General features: G+C 40.7%; 1 protein-coding gene across 2 annotated transcripts in view; it reads left to right on the forward strand.

Moving 5' to 3' along the window:
* Positions 1-25,539, forward strand: part of tafa4b (TAFA chemokine like family member 4b) — a 43,082-nt gene that overhangs the window by 5,080 nt on the left and 12,463 nt on the right. Inside the window, exons 1-4 of one of the 2 annotated variants that reach the window (XM_086087179.1) lie at positions 12,362-12,442; positions 13,311-13,420; positions 14,033-14,148; positions 20,941-21,096. In XM_086087179.1, the coding sequence (XP_085943305.1) occupies positions 14,034-14,148; positions 20,941-21,096 (271 nt within the window). In that variant the 5' untranslated portion in view covers positions 12,362-12,442; positions 13,311-13,420; position 14,033. Of the gene's footprint in view, positions 1-12,361; positions 12,443-13,310; positions 13,421-14,032; positions 14,149-20,940; positions 21,097-25,539 lie in introns of those variants that run through there. The other variant, XM_086087178.1, reaches the window with a different exon arrangement.

Below are 25,539 nucleotides of genomic sequence, written 5' to 3' on the forward strand. Positions count from 1 at the left end.
TCCACATTCCAAAAACATGTCTGTGGGGTTATTTGGAAACTTCAAACTCTCTAAGTTGTCCATAGCTGTTAATGTGAGAGTGAAGGCTTGCTTGTCTACAGTATATATGAGCTGCGATTAGCAGTCAACCAGTGCAAGGTGTATCCCACCTCTCACCAGTCAGTTCGGATAGTACTCTAGCTCACCTATGACCCAATTGAGGACAAATGGTATAGTATAGATAAAGGATGAATGGACGAGAACTGTCATTGTATAGAAGTAATACAAATAGTTTACATTTTAATTTATTTTACTGCAAAAAATCACTTCCACTATTTCATTATGAGGCTTATGGGGTCCATTTTGAGCACTCACATTATGAAATACATTCGTTCACATCCAGAGTTTCCTGTTTCCATCTTCTTCCAACTTTATACAGTGTTGAACAGTAGTGGTCTGCCCCCAAGTGGCCCAAACACCCCAAAACACAGCAACAATAGCAAGTTCAGGGCTGTCAAACTCATTTGAATTCATGGGCCACTTTCACTTAAATTTGATCTCAAATGGACTGGATCAGCTTGTCCATAAGCTACAAAGGTCACAAATCACAATATATATATATATATATATATATATATATATATATATATATATATATATATATATATATATATATATATATATTCTTTTTTTGGGTGCAAATAATTACAACTAGATTCTGAAAATATTGCTTTATTTTATTTTATTTTATTATTATTTTTACTTTAGTACCTTATTGCAGAGTAATCTGAAATTTCTTAACAAAAATGAGTGCAAAATGGTTACATCAAATCTCAACTAACAGCCACATTTCACAAAGTTATTTTAGTGGTCATCAGTACGCCCTCCAATGGACAAAGTTAGCAACAACAGTTCATTTTAGTGAAAAACTGCAGTTTTGGTTCTGGTTTTACGGGCCAGATTGGACCCCTTTATAGGCTAGCTGGCTCGTCTGGTATGTTTGACATCCCTGACCTTGTTATTACTGGACCAAAAATAAATAAATCTGTGAAATAGCAGGACCGTGAGCCTGCAAAGAAGGGAGGTTTACTGTGTTGTTCCTTGATGAATATTCCCTGTCGTGTTTAACAAGAGTTTGAAAACATATAACTGACTGCAGTCATTTTTGCAAAGACCAGCTTTGCGGACTTCATCATCATCCTAGTGCAAGTAGAGTAAACTCCTTCTCACCTGCCTCAAGGTGAATTCCTCCACGGCTCCAACTCACTTTGACCATGACAAATCTCCCTAAGTGATAGTAATGATTGTAATTGAACAGGCAGCGTCTCTTCCCACAGCGCTCTATCTATCACCTTGCTCGCATCTGCTGCCTCTTCTCGCCCGTGTACATATTAAAGTGTGTGTCAGCCCGGGTGACGCCGCGTCCCAGTCCGCTCCCCTCTGGCAGCCGCCAGATGTGTCCGTAACTGTGGGTGACAGTGCGACGATGTGGGTTTATGAAAAGCTCCCAGCATGCACCGCGGCGCGTTTGTCCGCCGTGAAGCCGGTACGAGGAAAGTGCAGTGGCGCTGGAGCCTGGGGCGTCCATCACAGCCACCCTCTAACAATGCGGCGCCTCGTGTCGTGAGCGACGAGGAGAGTTTAAGTGTGGGAGATGCAGAGCATGAAAGGTGGATGGGAGGGGGGAGTGCGGGGGGGGGGGGGGGTGCGGGGGAGAGGAGGTGAGACGACAACACAGAGGGGCAGGAAAGGACCTCGGGGCTTTGAGAAGAGATTTGGATGGATGTGTGAGAGAAATCTTCAACAGAGAGGAATATGGGTAGTCAGGACTGAGGGGGGATCTGTCAGGGGTGAGAGTGAGTTTGTGTACAGGTGTGTTGTATGTGTGCACTCCTTAATGTGTGTTTGTGTGTGTTGGAGGTGATGGCTTTGTAATGAAAACAGCAGGCAGCCAGTGATCGAGGGTCCCTCTAGGTGGCTGACTGATGTCAGTCACCAGCGTGCGGCAGCGTCCCTTGGGGATGGCTGCTTGGTGAAGTGTGCGTGCCGTTAGTCCACATTCATCAACACTGCTGATTTAGCACTTTCCCACAAATCTGAACTATAATTGAATAGCCTCTGAGTAATGCCTGATCCGCTTTTTCCACAACTGTGTGGTAGCGGGATTATATGTGTGCTTGTGTGTGTGTGGACAAGGTTTTTGCAGGAAACGAAAACGAACAAAATAACTAAAACTAAAATTGAGAAAAAAACGTTTTTGTTAGCAAAAAGTAAAACACTTTAAAAAAAGAAGAAGAAAACTAACTGTGACTGCATTTTATGTTTACAAAACTAACAAACATGAACAATAACTATAGCTGCGAGCAAGACTGGGCCAATTTGGGGTCAAAATTAGAATTGTTTGAAAATGGCATCATACAACTCCAACAAATATAATTTCTCAGGCCAGGCACTCTGATGTTATTTTAAGTCAACAGCAAATGGCAAAATGGCCACCCCCTGAAATGTATACAAATTGGTTGATTTTGCTGCTCAATTCATATTTGACAAACACAATACTAATCAGAGTTATGTGTTTTAGGCTAGTGGGAGTCCAAACATAATATGATCTATGAAAGAAAAAATTGGACATGACTCCCCCTTTAAAATAAAAAATTTCGTTGAGTTTTTACTACACGATACTTACTGTAAAAATACAAAAAACCTAAAACTAATACTTAACCTAATTTAAAAAAACAACAACTAAATGATAGTGATAAAAAAAAAACTAATATAGACTGACAAACTGAAAACTAACTATAACTACCTAAATTTGAAAACAAAATATGAAATAACTATAGTGAAAATTCCAAAACTATTTTAACCCTGGTGTGTGTGTATGTGGTTAGAAGCCCCTTATTGTCTCAGGGGAGCCGAGTGAAGAAGATGTCATGGTCGGGCGACCCCCAGACAAATTAATTCACTTATTGACACACTACTGACACGTCTCAGTGACTTTGTAAAATGAACAATTGATCAGGCTTCAGTCCTTGTGTCTTTGTCTCTCTCTCTATCTCTCACACTCTATCACTCTGACCTCTCTCTCTCTTTCTCTCTGACGTTCCACCAAACTGACCACTCACTCCAACCTCCTCCTTGCCTTTCTCTTCCCCTTACTCCTTCCTTCCTTCTCTGTCAAGTTTGCCTTTTCCTCTGGCCTTTCAGTTGACAGGCATGGCACATACGGTAATCAATACCATTACGTGCAAGCTCATCATTAGCAGCAGAGGGGATTGGTATAATCAAGTTGTGGGTTTGTGTCAGTATGTATATGCAAAGAGACTGCAAGAGAAGGTTTGGCTGTCTGTGCATGAAACATACAGTCCCTTCCAAAAGTATTGTCATGGCAAGGTCAATTCCTTTGTTTTTGATTTCACTGAGGACAATTCCGGAATCTACAAAATCATTTTGTTGGGCAAATGACCCAAAACACGCTGACAACACAACAACGGACTTCATCAGTGGAAGGTCTTCGACTGGTCAATCACTAGATTTTAATCCAAGAGAGCATGCATTCTACCCCTGTGAAGGCAAAATGCTTACTCCTCCTGTGTGATACGCAGAGCTCAGCAAGTTAGCCGTCAAAAGACACATGACCTTGCACACATTTTTCAAGTTGAAGAAAACTATTATATGTCGACGATATAGCCAATTTATGACAAATTAAGAGGCAACGTAGACGGAGTGTGTCAGTTATTAACACACAAAGACCATCCAAAGTCTAGCATCACTTATAGTCCTTTCAGATCAAAAGTTATGAGCATACTGTGTGTGATCACTGTGTGTGATAAAGTAAAAACTGTCAAATGTGAGGTTGATACGGTATATCTCTCATTTTTTCTCTTGTGGGGAAGCAATAAATGAGAGGACTGATCCTACAAGTGCAATGTTACCTACAGTATGTTTGCTTGCTACGCTTCAGTTTCTACTCCGAAGTCATGCTCACAACTTACTTATTTATGGAGCATGGTTATAAAAAATACAGTATTTGGGAATTATTAATCCTACTCTCATGTATTGATCAGAGTTGGGATTTAAGGTTTTGGTGGGCCTTAGAGGATTATCAGATTTTAAATTGGATCTTGTAGACACTACACTGCCACATTAAGATTCTGGAATCTCCCTTAATGTTTCCCCCCACTAGTAGGCTTGGTTTCTTTTTGTGTCTGGGGGAGGGGCGGGGGGTGGGGGTGGCTCAATAGTCCCTGAGAGGGTCTAGACACTGCCCTGACATCGATTAAGACTTTGTGTACACAGCATATCTTAATGCCAAATTGAGATCCTCTTTTTCCCCATTTATAAAATTCTTGCTGTCAATGCACCTATAGCCAAAATGCGAGTAAAAAAACAACAACTATGCATTAAAGCCCTTTTCTCAGGTGTTTGAAGGAGTGGCACGGCAACAAGAATTTACGGCTTTCCAACGTGCCCATATTTGGAAGTGATGACATAACATCCTACTAGGAAGTACAAACTGAGATTTTGCCGCTGGGTTAGTCCGGACCTCGACAAGATGTATCATTGTTGTGAAAGAAAGAAAGAAAGAAAGAAAGAAAGAAAGAAAGAAAGAAAGAAAGAAAGAAAGAAAGAAAGAAAGAAAGAAAGAAAGAAAAACTTTAAGAGGACACGAGAAACAGAAAATAACTAGTGACTTGGTGGGAACTTGAATAGTGAGATTCCCCCTCTGCTTTTTCCCCCCAAACACAAAGTCATCATAAGGAGGCCCCGTTTTGAAAACATGGAAGACATCAAGATGACCAAGATGATGGAAACTGCATTGATCCAGAAAGAATCCTTCCAGGGTTGCATGAAGGCGTTGCAAAAAATGTGTTGGACTCCAGCGGAATCAAATCAAAGTTCCATTCCTGGAACTTTTCTGACACATCTTGTGTATGTCATTGATTGCATTTCAATGATGCCTGGCGCACAGTGACAGCCTTTACTTGATCCGTGCACTTACACTGCACTCACATTACCAGATATCCGATTTATATCTTTATACTTGTTTGTTGGATGCCTGATTCGGATGGGAAGTTATATCTGATACCATGCACCTTTTCAGCTTGCAGTGTCATAACGGCCGGAGTTCGAAATCCGAACTGAGACACATTGCCTCACATGAACACTGTAGATGAAAACATTTGGAAATTTGAAAATAGAACACCTAACACTGGAATATTGCCATTACACTTAATTATTTTCAAAAATAATCTATCCAACTCTATCACAGTCTTCTACAGAATTTAGACACCTTGCACCCATGTGTTCTGGTTTACAGTGTTTTTGTGAAAAAATTCAGCGCAGGCGAACACTACACAAGGTTTCCTATATTTTATTCTAAATCTAAACCTCACATAGCAGGCAGCAAGCAAAAACAAAAAAAAGAGTAAAAACACAGCAAAAGTATAAATTTTGCAGTGAGCGTTGAAAAAGCCCCGTTGTAAATTGTGTGTGGGCGTGTATAGTCATCTCGTCGTGTCTTCTTTATGTTCTACCTTTCTATCCATCATGCAGTGTAGAGGGACACTGACATTTAAAGGCCCTTTATTGCTTTATTAGAGTGAGCAGGATTTACGGCTCTGCCTGTCTGAAGAGCTTGTTCTGATCTATGTCGACCAACGCCGGCTGTCTGAGCTTTAATCGACAAACGTGTAAAGAGGGAACCTGGGACCGGACTGCGTTTGTGCTCGTGCTATCAGCCAGCCGGTGTTTATTAGCCAGTTAGTGTCCGTGTTTTTTCCTTCCATAAAACAAACACCGCAGCCGACATCGGTGTCCTCTCCTTCACCAAGTGGAGAGGTTATTAAAAGACGGTAATAAGACAAGCAAGTGTGTTAGTGCGAATGTGACAAGCACTCGGGCAGGCCAGATGCTGAAAGGATACACAGTATGAGCCTTCTGTTTAAAAATTGTAAGGGGACTTTATATTTATCAACTCAATGTAGTTTGTTTAGTATTTACTGTATACAGCACATCAAGGCGATTATGTATGTGTGAGCTACCAGAGAAGTGGGTGCACGCTCCATCTATCCATTTTCTATGGCACTTAAGGTTGTAGCTCAGCTAGATTCTACAAGACCCTTTATTAACATGTTAAAAACAAGACATTGAAATCCATTGGATTGTCATTCTAAATTGGTTTGAAAGAAAGGGTTTGTATATGTTATTTGGATGATGTCAAGAGATCCTGAGAGGCATGGAAAGCACAGCAGGTGCCCGTGGCGACCAGTCGATCTTGACGCCTCAGAAAAATAATTTGTTGATTGGGTGATGACAGTCAATGATTGACGATGGACATGGCCAAAAAAATTCAGTTTGGGGGAAATTTTGGGAGTGGGGTGGGGGTGGGGGTAATGTGAGGTGGTGTTTTAAAATAAACCGACACGCCTCTATCCTCTGCAATGCCCCACCCCCATCCCCACCCCACCTACTTTGAAACCCTAACCCTTGTATCAAACCATAACATGAAACACTAACCATAGTTTAAAACACTAAATTGAAACTACAACTTGAGTTTAAAACCCTAACCCAAAGTTAAAACCCTATTGTGAAACCTACCCTAATGCTAATTTGAAACCCCATATCTAAATAAAAAGCCCTACTTCGAAACCATAGCCCAAGTTTAAAACTTTAATTTGAAACTCAAACAGTAGTTTAAAAATCCTAATTTGAAACCATAACTCTAATTTAAGACCTAATTTGAAAACCTTAACCACAGTATATAAAACTAATTTGAAATCCTAATCAGATCTTAAAACCCTCATTTGAAACCCAAACCATAATTTAAAACCGTAAATTTGCGGGCAGCAAGGCAGCAAAAAAAAAAAGAAAAGAAAAAGTTATTTAATTCAAAGAAAAGGCAAGGTACTAAGGCATACAAAAATACTAAAACAAAGTCCAAAACAACAATGGTCAAACTCCAAACAAACACTGTGAAAACTTACTAAAACTTGGCAAATGATTTTGGGTTCAACACAAACAGTAATGCCATCACGTGACAATAGACAATGAACCCACAAGGACTGAAAGAAAGCAAAAATATAAATACACATACTAACGAGACAACGAGAGACACCTGGACAAGACACACGTGGCTGAGGGAGCTGATTGGATGACACTAGGGACGAGGATGGCAAGCACAGGTGAACATGATAAAACTTGACGAGACATTGACAAAGGGAGACACACAGAGTACATGACAAAATTCAACTAAACCAAACCAAAAACTCAGACCATGACAATAGCCCTAGTTTAAAACCCTAATTTGAAACTCTAAGTATAGTTTAAGGGGAAACTGATGTCCCTCAATCCCACCTGGATGTGCTGACCCTTCAATATACCCCTAAATACACGATAGTCAATGAACATATAACCATGAACAATATTGTCAACAAGGGGTGGAAGTGAGGCGGGGCAGTTGATGTGGATGCACATTATAACTCCTCAGATGGATGCCCGGGGCCACTTTCCCATTGGCCCCACCCACTGCCCTAATCAGTATGACAGCTTGCGCAACAAGAATGGAAAGTGGAGGCCGCTTAGCTGAGTCGTAATGGCACCTTGGTGCCAAGATCATTCTCTGGACTTGAAAGTCGATAGCACAGCCAAGTAATGTTCCTGCATTCAGAATCTCGCAAATCTCCCTCCCTTTGTTCTCCCCACTCGACCGTTTCACCACACAGAGATTGTTCTAGCTAATTACTTGTTGCTTTATTGGAGGAAACCCATTGTAGTAGTGTGCCTCTAGATGGAGGCATGTAAACAGGTCTGATGTTATTACAAGTCTCTCAGATAATTTTTTTAAATTTTACAATAGTTTATACTTATACTGTATGTACAAATTTGGGTTACGTCACCGAAGTGGGCACTAAACTCGTAGTAAGCTGAGGATGGTCCGTATGTTGAGGTTGTGGTTCACATTAACACATTTGAGTTTGTACAGAATTCCCGTTGATCAATTATTCCACATTTCACTTTTCAAATATGTAGTGTATTTCATTATGCATGGCAACCGCGTACATTGAACCCTCTGAATCTTTGCAAAAATCATTTGTCAAATCAGAAAGTATAATTATTATTATTATCATCAGTTTTCATTTTGCCCCCAAGCAAATGTATTTGGGCTCACGGCTTAGCATTACAAGCCCAAACTGAAGATGACTATCTGGAGAAATGCGAACCGCTTCACATATCAGTCTTTTGGGCTTGGTGCTCTTGACAGTTTCATTTTCAATATCTTTCCAACTGTTTTACACTGATATGCCTTTTGTCTGCTTGATTTGCAGACTATTGGTAAACTGGCACCACTCATGTGCGGTTGTCGTTCTCACTGAGTTATTACTTCCCTCAGATGTACACAAAATAGTGGAGCGCAAACAAAGCCCATGATAACAACCTTGCTGGCATTATTTGGGCTACAACCTGGGATTCCAATGTTTTCTGGCATTGCATTCCCAAAATATACATGTTAGCGGAATTGAAGATTTTAAAGTATCCATAAGTGTGAATGTGAGTAAGAAGGGTCGTCTGTGACGGTTTACCCCGTCTAGCTCCAAAAGCCACCTGGGATAGGCTCCGGCTCACCCTTTAAGTACCCTGATGAGAATAAGCAGTATAAAAAAATAGATGCACTGATAGGACAGTAGTAGTTCAAATTAAATAGATTTTTGGAAAGCGGTAGTTATGTTTTAGCATGTTTATGTTCCTTTGGACATCTGAAACTTATGGCATCAGTACAATATGGGGTGCAGTGGTTCATCCGTAAAATCAAGGGCCTAGGAACCAGAGGGTCATAATTTGAATCCTGCAGTATAGACATAATAAGTAAATAAATAAATAAATACTACTACCGCTACTGGTGTTAATAGAGATGCTAGTCTGCACCCGGAATACTTTTGTGGTGCTGTTGAACAAGGTTACCAAACTCAACTCATCACTCTGACATTTCTCCTTTCAGTGCCTTATGTTTGGACCGTTTCTCTGTGAGCCGTGGAAGAAAAAAATGTATAGCATAGTGTACATTGAGTTTTCCCATTAGAGATCATGGGCAATATAGGAATAAATTGTGCTGTTATTATTGTTGTTGTTGTTAATAATAATAATAATAATAATAATAATAATAATAATAATAATAATAATAATAATAATGTCTCCTTTTGTCACTTAAGAAACTTGGGCCGCGAACGAGCGAACCAACAGGCTTCTCGTTCTGTCTCCCTATGTAGGTCGGTATTTTTCGTGTTTCTCCAACAGGTTGTGACTGTGAGGACAAATTCCTTGTGTGTTTTTACATACTTTATCATCATCATCATCACCCATCCATCCATCCATCCATCATGAAATATATTTAATATTGGCCAAGCAACCATGTTGTAAAAAAAATCATCCAATAGCTCGCCAGTCACGTCTCCATTATGCATGTCATATCATGCTGCTTTGTTTTTGATGAAGACCTTTCTGAAGGGACAGAATAGGTCACTGAGGCTCGAAGTTTCATTTGGGGATTTCATGTGCGCATGCAGTGCAATGCGCTTGTAACTTTGCAGATGTGCTCGCGGAGCGCCAGCAGATAATGCTGTTTGGATGCAGGGCACACAGATATGTTTCTGGCTGGGGTGGGATTGTCTCATTGCATGTCAATGAGCCCCCTTGGCACTTGTGTGTAATGACTGCACGCCTTTAAAGTCACAGCTTGAGACGTTGGTAGAGAGTTGTTGTCGCATTGTTTGCCAGTGTGGCTCACTTTATTTTGGTATGTGTGTGTGCGCGCGTGTGTGGTAGAATAAGTGCTCTTACTTAACTTTCCCCTAACCAAGCCGAAAAATATTTTGCCTCTTTATGAGATTACATTAATTTTTACATTGAAGATTTGAGAAACTAGCACCTTACTTGGCCCAGACCAAATCCAAAGTCTCCAACACGATTGGGTCACCATAACAAATGATGTTCAAATAGACACACACACACACACACATCCCCACACATACGCGCACACACACGCACACGCACTCTCTTTTAATGAGTATCAGAGAACAAACCTGATAAAAATGCACACCATGACCCTGCCTTTAAAAAGAGAATAAGAAATGGGCTACTGCGCTTCCATGCAGCATGCCTAATCACTCAGCAACGCAACATACGCATCTTGCATATTCCTACAAAATGTACAGGAATGGAGCGTATACAGTACGAGCGCCAATATGTAAATTGCAAACAAATATACACACCGCTGCCAATCAAGAGCACAGAAACATGTGCATAGTGCACATTTTAAAGTCGAGACAAAGCTTCAGCTTCCTGCAATGAATGTGACAGCTCCTCTGCTAAAAGCAGAGTAGAAGGCACCCTGTATAAAAGAAGCCATTCATTTTCCTCTATGTGTACACTGTAACAAATTGACTGTAGAATTGACAGGAAATAACTGGCAAAAAAGTTGCCAGATAATTCTTGTAAAATATCTTGTATAAATATCACATTACTGTTTTTATTTATATATATTAATATGTTTATATTTATTTACATTATTTTATATTATATTTTTTACAAGTATTTACTGTATAGAAATTACAGTTACTTACTGTATTTATTTACTTTTACAGCAATTCACTGTAATCTAGTTTACAACCGTTTCTTGGATTATACATAATTTACAGGAATTAGTCAGAAAGTATGTTGTTGTAAAATCCATCCATTGATTTTCTTAACCGCTTATTCCTCAAAAGAGTCACTGGAGCCTATCCCAGCTGGCTTTGGGCAGTAGGCGGGCATACACCCTGAACGGGCTGCCGGCCAATTGCATGGCACACAGAGACGAATAACCGTCCACACTCACAATCACATGTATGCACGTCTTTGGAATGTGGGAGGAGACCGGAGCGCTCGGAGAAAACCCACACAGGCACGGGGATCGAGAACATGCAAACTCCACCCCGGAAGGCCGACGCCAGAACTCTATCTCACGCCCTCAGCACTGTGAGGCAGATATGCTAACCAGTCATCCACCATGCCACCCTTGTTGTAAAATCAATCCTCGTTCTGCAGCAGAGTGCATAAATGAATGTTAGCTGTAATGTTGCCTGTTTATCGGAGAAATGCGATGTGAAGACAAAGCAGACTGTCCTCGCGCTAAATTATTACTCTTGTCCTTGCTCCGGTGACAATACAGGGTCAACTATTTGCTTCTTCTCCTGTAGAGATACCTACATACAATCTTTACATTATTTACCTGTAATCCACATATATGCATGCCAAAACATAGTTGCTGTAAAATATACAGTATTTTACCACTAATTATACAGCAAATTACTGTACTTTGTTTTTACCCATAATGCACTCAGTTTTACCCATAATGCATTGCTGTATACAGCTAAATACTGTCAAATTAAAAAACAAGAAAATGCTGTAATTTTTTACTGCAGATTTGACAGAAATGTGTTACAGTGTATTTTATATTGTACTTGTTATTATCATCTCATTTCCTTACATGCTTTCAGCCTTGCCTTCTCTTGCTGGTTCTCCCTCCTTCTCTCTATGCTTGATGCTGTCATACCTTTCACAATTTCTCCCACTCATCTTCTCTCTCTCACTACCGGTGTCACGCATCAATATAGTATTGAAACACTGTCACACTTGGTATTCACTCAGTGCTGCTGCTGCTGCTGCTGTGTCACATTTCTGTACCCGTTAGTTTCTACAAGTATACTTTCTACACACACACACATCTGTTCTTGTTACCTTCAGGTTGTGTTGTCACCCTAGTCTGCTGATTTATTAGTTGAGATCTCAGCTCCGGTCTTCCGGTGTAAAGTTGGCATGTTCTCCCTGTGCTTGTGTGAGTTTTATCTACATGCATGTTGGATTCATTGAAGACTTTGAATTGCTTTTAAGAGAGAACGTGAGTGTGAATGGTTGTTTATTTATACAGTAGGTGCCTTGTGATTGACTGTCCAGATAAGATAGGACCTATCTATCTATCTATCTATCTATCTATCTATCTATCTATCTATCTATCTATCTATCTATCTATCTATCTATCTATCTATCTATCTATCTATCTATCTATCTATCTATCTATCTATCTATCTATCTATCTATCTATCTATCTATCTATCTATCTATCTATCTATCTATCTATCTATCTATCTATCTATCTATCTATCTATCTATCTATCTAATCACAAAACCCCACCTCACTGTCTCTGATGCTGTTCGTTATATCACCACGAGGGGTCAGTAGCACGACGTGGACTGCTCACGTTCGGTTGAAGATGACGCCTTCCTCGTAAATTCCCAAGCATTTGCAGCAAGCTGAGCTGAATTTTAATGTGGCATAATGAATAATGAAGGCTTAAAGAGGGGAAGACATTTCGTTATTAATGTGAATCTTTTCATTCCGTTTGCTGAGTTAGTCGCTTTGTAAAGAGAGGTGTGTTGACACACTTCTAAGTGGGATGCTAATTTACCCTGCTTGAGTGTGCCACTCACTAGGAGACGCTCTGCTGCTGACTACTTGTCTCTCATTTTGAATTGCAAACAGGATGTGTGCGAATGTATGTAGTGTGTGCAACATGCTCAAAAGGTGTATGAGTGATGAGAGAGTTTCATCATCATCATCTGCTGTTTTGGGGCCCGTTGAATGATAGCTAGTCTATTTTTTAAGATTTAGATCAACACGCGTCCATCACCACCAATGTGTTTGTGTATGTACAGTAAGTACTTTATGTGTGTGCGGGGGGATGTGCAAATGTGTGTGTATGAGAGTCCAAGCTTTATCACGTCGAGAGTGGGGATCACATTGAGCCTGGGGGTAGGTGAAAAATTGTAAACAATGGATCTGACAGAATTCAGACCTTCACATATCTACCCCTGTGTATGGGTGTGTGTGTGTGTGTGCGTGCGTGCGTGCACGGGTTTATATCACATCAGGGGGAACATTTTCTGGGTTTTTACTATCATTGTGGGGACCACATGTCCTTGTGGGGACATTTTGGTGGTCCCCATGAGTCCAAACCTCTTTTTGAAGGTCAAAACTTGGTTTTAGAGTTTAGGTTTGAATTGGGTTTGGTTGAGGTTAGGGTAAGGAATGAGGGTAGACAATCATTTGTTATGGTTGGGGTTAGGTGAAGGGGCTAGGAAATACATTATGTCAATGAGATGTCCCCACTAGATATGTGTGTGTGTGTGTGTGCGCGCACGCATGTGTGTACTTTCATACAAGGCCATTGGATCCTACTGAGGAACCCTAGGGCAGAGGGGCCTTTCTGACCTGGTGTCTTTGTGCTTGCTCATTCCAGGGGATTCTTCTGTTTGAGTGAAAGAAGAGGCGAGCTAAAGTGTGAATGGACGCAGCCATGGCCTGGCGCTCGTAAGAGAGGCTACGCTGTGTGACAGAGCAATTAAAAAGGTAAGCAGGTAAAGAGAAAACAGCACAGTAAGGGATAGAGTTAATGATTTAGATTAGTATATTGAGTGAAGCAATTGATTGTTTTGCAAAAAAATATGTCGGGTAATACTTAAACCTTCCAGTACAAATGTTGCAATTGATTGTCCAGATACATCTTGTCGCGCTTTACTGCACAAGCAACCATATTTGATACCTAAAATAATAAAACATAAATGTACATGGCATGCCTTATATGTAATAAATAAAAATAAATGAATAAAATGATACATAAATTGTGAACCTGTTCATCATCATCGTCATCATGGCTCGTAATCGGCTATTACCAAAAGGAAATTGGAAGTGCTAATCATACTGGACATAAAGAATGCTGAGACGATAAAGCAGCCATTGTTGTTTTATGGACAAGGACACACACTAGCTTCCTTGCCGTTCTCATTTTCACCTTTGACCTCCACTGATTCACCCCTCACATTTTTTTTTAACAATGTTGTATTTGCTGTTATGTTTTGCCTTCTATGTTCCGGTTGTAAACTTTGCACATGCCCTTTCCCACCTCCTCTCTTCCTCATCCATGCCGTCCTTGTACCTCTTTTTCCTCATCCCTTTACGCAGGATGAAGCTGTGCGGGAGGTCAGCTAGGCCTTTGCAGGTGGTCTACCTTGTTGCCTTGGCGATGCTCTGCGTTGCCCCCGTGGCCGCTGGCAACCGCAACCATCGGGGATCGACAGGTACACATCGGATCTCGCTCTGAGCCCATTTCACAAATAACGCAAGAGGTTAATTACACTGTCAGTGCAAAGACCTGAAATGTTTCTCAAGGCTGAACAATCCCGACTGGCCCTGATGGAAAGGGACTGAGCTAATCTCCTTGTCCTCCTCACTTGACAGAATGAAAGATAGACTGTTGTCGCACACTGGGCCATATTTTCATGCCCAGTGCAAGTTTAGCGCAATGTGCAGTCTAACTGCACAATGGTGGAGTTTTCTTTCTTTTAGTATTTTCCTAGACTTTGTACAGGCAGAATTTAGCGTAAGGTGTTGTGTTTGCGCCGTCATGTGCGGTTGTGGGATGGAATGCTGCTGACTCCTGGCCAATCGAAGCGGCTTCCCTCATTCCCATTAAAATCAGGGCGGTTGAAGCGCACACAGTCGTTGACATTGTGGAAGCAGAAATTAACTCGCTGGGTTCAAAAAGATGAGATTGGCGCGCACATAATGCATTTATACAGGAAAATTGCAAGATCTTTCCTTGTGGATGATGTAGTCGGCCGCGCATGTAAAGTGGGCAATTGGAGACGAGTGTATCTTTATCGCGCAATAAGGGTGGTTTTATTAAAATATTTTTATAATGATAATAATTTGTACGATGAATTGATTTCACTAATGACTCAGAGGGATTTTCTCACACTGTTGTCATATTCTGAATGAAATACTAATAAAATACCAAAATGAAATACTGAATCTGAAAATTACATCCACCGCACACTTGCGTAGAGCGCTGAATCTGTGCCTGCACCTAGATGAAATCCATCAAAATTGTGTTAAACCACCAGTGCCACCATTTAGACTTGTTTTATGCGGGTCTAAAATCAAATCTACTTTTTGTCAGCAAGTTGCGGAACAGCCAGCAACGTATTGTGTATCTACCAAATTCACAAACACGCTAAACTACACTTACCGTGAGACTGATACCTGGAAATATACTGTAAACATTTTATGTTATTTTCAGAAGCGGACCAAGCATCTGCCAGTCTTCCAAAGACTTTAGTGCCTTTCTTCTTGCACACACCAGAGGCTGTAGTTAAGTCTAGCGTCCTGTGAAGGTGAACCATCATATTGCACGTTTTGACACATAGGAAGGCCAGAGGCCAGATTCGAACCCCCAACCTCAAAACTGCAATGTGGATGTGCTAAGCACTTGTCCACCATGTTAAATCAAGTGCGTGAAATTGCATAATTTCCCAGGGCATACCTGATGTACTTTTTGCACTGGTTGGAAATGACTGATCTCGACAAGGCCTCCTTTTGGGCTTGGATGCAAACACGTCTCCAGTGAATGAATGAGTCTACTGTATAGATGCAAATGGCACTTAAGCTGTCAGGAGATGTCAACACAAATATATCAGCGTGGGTGTGATCTGATCTACTGAAAGTGCTTGGAGACGTCCAACACTTTCAGGAGTGCTGCTGACATTTTTCAGTCCGCCCCTTAGTGGATGAGTGTCGCTCCTGATTGAGAATATCTCACAAGGCTATCACATCTGATTTTAGGGGGCTCGTTATTAACACTGCCTACATGCATCACAGTCAAATAATTGCTTTAGTTACTGCCACTGATACTAAACTAAATCTATTTTCTGTTTATTGGCTTTGGAAAAGTTCAGCACATTAATAAGCACAATGCTAATTGATGAATCTTAATGAATTTGTGGTGGCTGCAGGGACAGCCTTGGCTTGTTGGCAGCAACCTCTGGAGTCACCTCTTCCCCATATTTAATTATGACAATTTCCTTAATTGTCTCTGGGTTTCTTTACTCCTGCCGCTTGTGTTTTGCAAGGTGACCTTTATTTGCAGTCGAAATGCGACCAGCCTGCAGTCTGGGCAGTGAGTGATGGTATTAGTTTTCCTTTTGATCGAGAGGAGGCAGCCTGCTTACGGCAGGGACACCACTAATTGCAGGCCTTGTGTATTGTGAAGGTCACGGGTGCCCACCCCCTCCTTAGTCGCCCTCACTGTGGAACAAGATGACTTGCTCTCAAAACCAACTGCGACTTTTTAGAGAGGTTTTTTTTCTCTCTCTCTCTCTAATTGGTTGAGGTGGAAAGCTTTTTGGCTGTGAATATTAGCCTCAGACACAAGTAATTTCAGGCAAAAAAAAATAATGCGTGGCTGCGTGTTTGGTGCTTTTTTTTTAATAGATATAATCATATGCTCGTTTTGGGGGAATCATTTTAGGCTCTAAATTGTTCTTAGGTGGCAATGTGAGTGTGAATGGTTGGTTGTCTATATGTACCCTGCAATTGGCTGGCGACCATTCCAGGGTGACTCGCCTCCTCGTATCCAAAATCACCTGGGATATGCTCCAATTTACCAGCCACCCTTGTGAGAATAGGTGATAAAACGGATACATGGATTGTGAGCATTTGTTGGATTCACATCACAGCTGAAGTTCTATTAGCCACCACAGGGTGGCTCTAGAGGTCAAAAAATGCCATGCTGGACTAGTTTCTATTTTAGATCAGTCATATTTATTTTGGAATGATAAGAGACATTATGCTGTTTTGTGCACAACATTGAGTCAAAGTGAAATAAATGCAAGCTCGTCTTGCAGTCTTAGTATTCAAGGTTGGCCAGACAGAATGTGAAAGCCACATAGAATATGTTACATTTCTGGAAAATTCAATGCCCCACCATCCGCTATTGTGCAACCACTATACTAATAATATATACTAATATGTACTAATAAAAAAAATACATTATCTGCATATCAAAGGGGGGGGGGGGGGAAGTGCTGATGATTCTAAGGGCCTATGAATGTGGTAACTGAAAACAGCCTTTTGTATTTGGAGCTAGTTTAAGTGGTGTGGATGTTTTTCTTTTGGGGTCTCAAATTACTGGCACCGCTGAATACAGGACAAAAGAACCAGTTGTAGCATAAAGTGGAGGTTGTGTAACATGCACTGTGTAATTAATGGAATGATTATGAAGATCCCAATTGGCGGTGGGATGTCGCTTACTCCACGATGAAGCCGGAGCTCTTTTTTGGGGTGTGACTGATGTTGCTACAGTATACATTTACTGAAAAAAAAAGTGCACCATGTATTCGGTCCCTGGGCCTTCAGTGGCTATTTATCCAACTTAATCCACCTCTTAATACAATGACTACGTCCGAGTTATAGAAATTTAATAATACTAAATTGAATAATACTAAATGACAAACACCAGATTTTTTTAAATAAAATGATTTATACTCACCAGAGATGCTAATTATTAAATGTATTAATGTGAAGATCATGTGTTTTGCTGTTCATAGTTGGTAGTAACATGTTTTCCTCTTAAAATACTGAAGTTATGGAGGGACAGTTCTTTGGACTTGGGAACTTGTTAAAGTAATTAGTTAAATTGGCCATCACTGCTGATTTTGAAGGCCCTGGCCAGATTAGATTGACATGGCAGGACTGAGAGGCTTGAATCTGACAGCCCCCACCCCAAAAAAATCATCCTCTTACATGAGCCCAGAAAAAAACAGTACAAAGGAACCAAATAGACTGTTTGAAATAATCAATTAATATAATTTATTTTCCAATATTGCAATTTAGGTTATAAATGCTAGTCAGTGATTTTGATAGATTTTAGGCCTGCAGAGAATAGTGTTGGGAATTTTGGCTCTTTTTTTGACAGGCGGTTATTTAGAGCCCACTCTTTGGACTTTAAGTGGCACCTTAAAGGGATAGTTCGGGTTTTTGGACATGAATCTGATTGGCATCCTCACCAAAAGTGGTGTGCAATCAGCACTGACTTACTGCTGACAACGTCCTATGACCCGAGACCCGGTCCGGTTTTGGTCAAGACAAAAGTAGTCCGGCAAGTTGGCTGGGGTCACGGAAATAAAGCGTTTTTCTTCTAAAAACAATTTGTGTTCAGAAGAGTGATACATTTGCATCACAAAGGATCAAGGATTGTAAAAGCAGCAATAGTTGCAAAAGACAGGCTGATTTGGTAACACCAGGGACCGGGATGACAAGAACAGGAGGACATGATAAAACTTGACGAGACATTGACAAAGCGAGACACACAAGGAAAACATGAGCCATAAACAAAACCAAAACACAGACCATGACAATGGGATTTAAAAAAAGAATAATCCCCAAATTCAAGACATTGGTTTAAGGCTTACTGGTAAACAAAATGAACAGGGAGAATATTCTTTTCATTGAATCTGTCTCTCTTAACCTTGGCTTCAGAAAGTGTTGTATTCTTGTATTAGCTAGACTTGGCATTGCAAACCATACAGTTAGAATGCTGACTCCTATCACTCAACTCAATGCTATATTTATAGAGCAGTTTCAAACAACCACCCTTGTTTTCTTAAAATGCAACCCAAGGGCAGCAGATACAATGAAAACAGCAGAAGCCCCAGATTTGAACCCTGTGGAACACCATATGTTCCGTTATAGATGTGAATTAATATTGCACATTTTCGTCTGACCACTTTCTTTTTTTACTTGACATAGTTGGAAGGAAGGTTACAATAATAGAGAAATCACACGATGCACCATCACAACAACCACAAATCAACTACTGAGCGCACCAAATTACCTGCAGCACAGATAGGCCAAGCAATGTAGCGTGATCACCCGCAGCCAATGATGGCCAAGAGTCACGTATCGACATGAATCATCTGAGTCGAGTGTGTGTCTTGACCTTTATCGAACCCCTGGGGTTCGACCTAACCCAGGCTAAGAACCATTGGTATAAGGTGAATGTTTGTAAAGTAGTATTACAAATCTGTTACAGCTTGATATGGATTACATATGTCCCCCAAGCTTTTCTTATCATAAATTTCTGTTTTATTGAAAATTTCAACTGTCCATTCATATTTGTGTGCATATATGAATGAACTACAACTGGTGTCTCAGCCCCAGACATGGGAATGGTGGGGCGGAGTGTAATGACAGTGCAGGTATGATAGCAGAGAGCCCTCTTTGAGAGCAAGGGATCAATGATGGGTCTCTGCGGAGAAGAGAACAAACAAACTTGAAATCAGAAAAGATGAGTGGGGCCATGGCCTGCAGAAATCGGATCCTCTGCAGAGCGTGTTTCTTTCTGATTTCGTGTGCACTTTTGTGTCTGTCAGCAAAGCCTATTGAGCTGAGTGGTAAAAGTTGTGGCGTATGTGTAAAGTCACGTTCACAAATGACACTTGAGCTCATGGCTCAGTCTCGCCCTGGCGTTCGTACGGCTGCAAAGAGGCTTATAGGTTGCGGTGTCGCCTGCAGGGTTTGCTCAGGAAATGTCGGAGAGGCCAAGAGGTGCACAACAAACCTCAAGATAAATCCTCGGGAATCCCTTTGGAAACTATTAGGGGAGATTAGCTTTGACCAATCATGTGAGGCCTCCACATGATCTATCATCATATTTTCTGTCTGTGTGCACATGTGCTCGCAGTGTTGAAAATTCCCCTTACAGTTTAGGTCTACAGTATTTCTTCAATATATTGGCCTCCACTGTAATGCCATGGTATATTTTATCGCAATATCAACCTCTAATTACCTCGGGTGCAGTAAACAAGTATTAAAGATGATTTTACGTTATATGGATATGTCACCAGTGGTGTATTTTTTCATTTTTATGTTCTAGGGGAGCTATACGCCTTCAGATTAGCAGTCTGACCGTCTCGGCTCTTAATATTTCTCTCTATTATCTTTTATAGTAGTCATTTTATTTCACACATTTATAGTAACTTATCTTGCAATATATATTCTAATCAAGCATTACAATTTATTTGAAGGAAAGCAAGATTACAGGCCTACCACGTAATAAACACCTTACCCCTAATAAACATCTGGTCCTATCTACAGTTGAGTAAATCAACGCCCAAGATACTATATTCTGGAAGGTTCCTTGCAGCTACGACAGCATGGCCGTCTCGATGTCATCGGTGTCAACATCTCGATTTAAAATGTATGTACTTATTGGCAAGCATAGTGTAATAGTGGTTAGCACATTTTCCTGACTCTCCAGAACTGTCTCTTCTGACAGTGAGGGGGTCAGGGTTTCAATTTCTGTTGGAGGATCTCTAGCTAGCGTGACGGGGCACCACAAACAGTGCTGCACCTCTTGAAATGTGAGGCATTGCTCAAGGGCACCCCAACAGTATTCAGCATGCAAACTAGCATCTCACATTTTGCTTTTTTTTTTTGTGCCTGACTCAAAACGAGCAGTTCCCAAGCACAATAACAATTTTCTAGTGTCATTAAGGTGAGCATTATTATGAAGTTTGAATTGTTTACGCATCTCTTGTATAGCATATTTGCGAAGGTGTGCATAATACATAAAGAGGACTCATTTTCAGTTTGCCTGCAAATAAAATAACTCCAATTTAGAAACATCACACACGTACACACATTAAGTGATAGTTTCAGGCAAGGACACGTTGTGTTAAAATGTACATGAAGTTAAACGCATCCTTCTGCCTCATTACTGTCAGGAGAATGTTATAATTAACTTGATGAAGTTCTCCAAGGAGGTTTGTGAAAAATCAAGGTAGCTCAAGAAGTGGTATGTGCGTGAGGGATATCAGGTGAAATGTAATTATACTTAAAATGTGACTTTGCGCGATCACACATTTATACACAAACACTAACATACACTTGCTACTTTTATTATTTTCTCTTTGTCAGACATCAACAGCAGCAGATACAACATATTTATTTACTTTAAAACCAAAGACAGTTCAACTACTACATTTTCGAGTTTGAGCTTGATGATAACGACCTGTCTGTCTTTATGTGTCCAGTTTCCTACCAGGTGAAGCAGGGGACATGTGAAGTTGTTGCTGTCCATCGCTGCTGTAATAAGAATAAGATCGAGGAGCGTTCCCAAACGGTCAAGTGTTCCTGTTTCCCCGGGCAAGTCGCTGGCACCACCAGAGCCAGACCCTCATGCGTGGAAGGTAAACCAAAGGGGGGAAATAAATCAATCATTACAATCATTCAACAAGTAAAGGGGGAGAAAAAAAATCACATTTGCATTCCGCTTGAGTGCCAGTGATGCTATTCCATAACGAGGCCAGTAGAAGGTGCCTTTCCCATTGAAATCACAAACTTAGCACATCTGCTTGTTCATTTCAACACCATTTTCACCCAATAAACAACTTGATTTGTTGTTTAACCTCTTTGATGAGATCCTAAATAGCAACAATGCGTCGATAATGATAAAACCAAGCAGCCGTATCAACGATGATTTGTTTTGTAATGGAAGTTCACATAAATAAGGAGCAATGTGAGGTTTTTGTGTGGATTTACTAAAGTTTGCAAATAGGAAGGAAGGACACCGATCAGAAGCAAATACAAAAATAAGTGGGATGGATGACTAAAAGTCTCTCAGTGGTAAATTATTTCAGATGAGGATGGATGGCTCTTAATCACTGCCTTGTAAATATATGCACACAAATTGTCTGAGGCTTGCAATTGATTCAAATCTAACCTCTCAATCTCACTGCTTCACACATCCAAATCCACTTCCAAAGCTCATCTGGTGAGTCGCGCTTGACCTCCCGAGTTCACGGTTCCAAACGATCCACCCTCAGCCACTCGCCTGAGCACGCCAGCACCTCTCTGACAATGCTCACTCTGTTGCCAGCCAATGCAGAATGGCCGTGGTGTAAATGGACTTGCATTATTGATGCAGCTGAAAGAGGAGCAAATGGCAGCAGGTCCTATTACTGGCTGCAGCCTACGAGACTCATTACTGTGAGACAAACTTTTTTTTTTTTCAAATGAACTCTATTGTTTAGTTATCAAACAGCACAGATGTTGACTTTATGATACAACTAGTGACAAGTTGTGCTGTCTGACAACGCCAATGCTGTTAACCAGAAAGGGCAAACACATACCAATGATTGGGCCGAATTTTAACACCAGCCCACTTACGGTCAAAATCAGCTCTGAAAAATCAGCCTGATTGATGATCTTGTTTAAAAAGAACCCCGGCTGTATTGACAAGTTTACTCTATATTATTTATTTGGTTGTTACTAACATAACTATGAGATTCATAAAAAAAAAAAAATTCCAGTTAAATTTTGTGGAAACCCTATTTGGACGTACACCGCCATTGTTATTTAGGTCGCAACGCATTCAGTACGTAGTCACGTAGAATGGCGGCAGGCTCTATGCTGAGCAATGTGAAATGTCTATAAAGAAAGCAAGGTAAGCCTCGTAGCGTTCCTAAAGAAACAACATGCGATCGGGAGGTCCTCCAATCACCAGACACATTCGAGAGTTTTGATCATCTCTTGAGGAACGCTACGCATGCTTACCTTGCTTTCTTTATTGCTCTTTCACATTGCTCGTCAGAGCCTGCCGCCATTCTATGTCACTACGCACTGAATGCGTTGCGACGTAAATAACAATGGTGGTGTACGTCCAAATAAAGTTTCTACAAAATGTATTAAACTGGAAATGATTTTTGAAAAATGAAACTCGTAGTTATGTTAGTAAGAACCAAATAAATAACATAGAGCAAACTTGTCATGACAGTCGGGGTTCCTTTTAAAGGATATCTCAACACTAAATCAACTTTTTTTTTCTGGATAAACTGTATAAACTGGTGTCTACAAATGCTGTCTACATGTCCTGGTCATTACATTGACATTTTAGTGCATGTTTGTTGAAAGCTTAAATTTGGGGCAAAACCGAGTGTTTGGCGCCCTCTCCAGGTGACACACTGGGATAAACTCAATTTGGCTGTTTGTCCTCTCATGAGACAACACATACTACGTCACTTGTTCCGCGTGATATAGTCGCCCCCGCCACCCACCGGCTCATTCTAGTACACGCCTCCTTAAACGGCTTCTTTGTGAGTTGCTGCTGTCAATCACAGCCAGATCACGCCCAACCCTCACCCCATCAGCAACCCAACGGTCCTCCAGGCAACACTCCATTTGAAAGCCAATTTCAAATTTTAGTGAGGGGTGGAGCAAGAGTCTCACTTCCTGTTGAGTTATCCTTTAAGAGTGATTTTTTCCTCTGTGACCTGCTCAGAGAAGCCTTGGCGATTGAAAATGATAATCTTGTTGAATATTTACAATCCCATATTCTTGTGGGTGGTCAACAACAAGGTTAGCTGAAAAATGTGCAACGGAACTGTTGCCAATAAACTCCATGTACTCAGTACTTCCGCGTTTCGGGGTCCGGCATAATGCTAACTTCCGGTTGCTAGGCTAACTCAAAAAGCTCTGAGTTCAAAATGTAAGCGTTTAGCGGTATTCTTCTTGGCAAACACACCAACTACCGCTTGGGTGGTGGAATGAACTACTGTTAGAAGTTCCAGAGCCACCGGCAATAGGTGGAAATTGATGATATACAGAGACCATACAAAAACCTTTCTTTTCTTTTTTTTAATATACAGTTATATCTCACCCGCATGCTTTAAACAAGTAGCGAGGGAACACTGACTTTAAGATTGTGTCTCTGACTGGTGCCAAGATGTGTGAGCCCGACCGACTCCGTTACACTCAGTTTTACCGCCATGGCAGTGCAGCGTCAATTGACTCTGCCAAGTTTGGTTAGGCCCACAATGTCAGTTAGGAATATCTTTGTTGAAGTTTGGCTTTATGATCACATGCTTTTCAGAGCTGCTATCCTCACTGAATGGGGTTTTTGGTGACATGCAGTAGGCTAGCCACGTACATTAGCAGGAGTAGGCTATTCCTATTCTTTTGCTACTCTTTGACTGTAGAACATAAAGGTTACATTAGTCAACCCTAAAAACATTTTCAAATTTTTTATGATAGTTTGACCTACTTGTGTTTTGAATTATTGTAGGTGTGAGTTAAGATTTTTAAGTTTCTTTCTTTCTTTCTTTTTTTACAAAAATGTTGCTTTATAAGGCTTTCATTGGTGTAGCAAATTATTGTTATTTTCATTTATGAATGTCACAATTTTGTGGGAGAATTTTGTAATATATTATACAGAAGATATTCATTCTGAAAGGAAACTCAAGGTTTTCAAACAAATCTGTCTGGGTTTTCTCATTTATGTTGATAATTGCTGCATTAAAGCTGCTCATTGTGCTCAATGTAGAAATTTGCCCCAAAACATATTTACAATAGCCTATTAATTTGACCATTTATGACTTAGGCATCTTCTAATTAGCAGATTAACACCTTAGCTGTTCTCAATGGGTACTCCTGCAAGCATCTGGACAATAGTTTTCAGGCTGTCTGTGGATGTGATGCCATGCGCACATTGAGTACGTGAAGAAAGGAGTTCAGTAGCAATTCAAAAATCAATTTCCTGCATTAAACAGCTTTAAAATAGAAATGTTTAAATAATAACACAACATATAATAGTAATTACTGTATATACATTTTAGTACAAAGCTCCATTTTTAGGAGCTAAAGTGTATGTTCAAAGTGTAGAATTCTCCTAGTCTATCAGAAAAGGCAGTCTTGAATGGAATCCAACTAATTGGAATTAGACTATAATCTAATTATGCACCATCATAGAATGAACAAAAACGCAACTGCAACTCGTGAGCTGGACTCAAGGTTCCAAAAACTTTTTCTTAGTACACAAAAGCCCATTTACCTCAAATATTGTTTACAAATCTCACCTAAATCTGCGTTAGTGAGCATTTCTCCTTTGTCGATATAATCCATCCTACATCACAGGTGTGGCAGATCAAGATGCTGATTGTACAGCATGATTATTGCACAGGTGTGCCTTAGGCACACAATCTTAGTTTTGAGGGAGCAGGCAATTGGCATGCTGACTGCTGACTGCAGGAATGCCCACTAGAGCTGTTGCCCGTGAAATGAAAATGCATGTTAATTTCTCTACCATAAGCCTTCTCCAAAGGTGTTTTAGACAATTTGGCAATACATTAGCTTCATGGCTTCACAACCGCAGACCACATGTAACCACACCAGGCCAGGGCCTCCACATCCGGCATGTTCACCTCGAAGATCGTCTGAGACCAGCCACCCATTCAACTATCGGTTTGCATAACCAAATATATTTTTCACAAACTGTCAGAAACCCCTGAGGGAAGCTGATCTGCATGCTCGGCGTCCTCATCGGGGTTTTCAACCCGACTGCAGTTTGTCGTCATAACCGACTTGACACCAAGACACAAGCGTCTGATCTACTCTTGGTCATGTTTTGCTCTCTTTGCTCGTCTTTCCTCATGTGAGTGCTTAAGTGTAGCTGTGTAATCTATTTCTTGTTGGGTTTTACTCGGCCCTTGTGTATTCTTGTAATGCACAACCGGTTCCTCTGTGTTGCTAAATCATAATAGAAAGAACAGTAGACGCTTCTCCAACTACCCCAGGATCACCGTGCCGTCCACTTACGATGCCTGAGGGTTTTATGCAGACTATACCTTTGGCTGCTT

Source organism: Leptonotus elevatus, chromosome 10 (genome assembly GCF_054856555.1).
Source record: "Leptonotus elevatus isolate MCC_2025b chromosome 10, RoL_Lele_1.0, whole genome shotgun sequence".
Classification (NCBI taxonomy): Eukaryota; Metazoa; Chordata; class Actinopteri; order Syngnathiformes; family Syngnathidae; genus Leptonotus; species Leptonotus elevatus.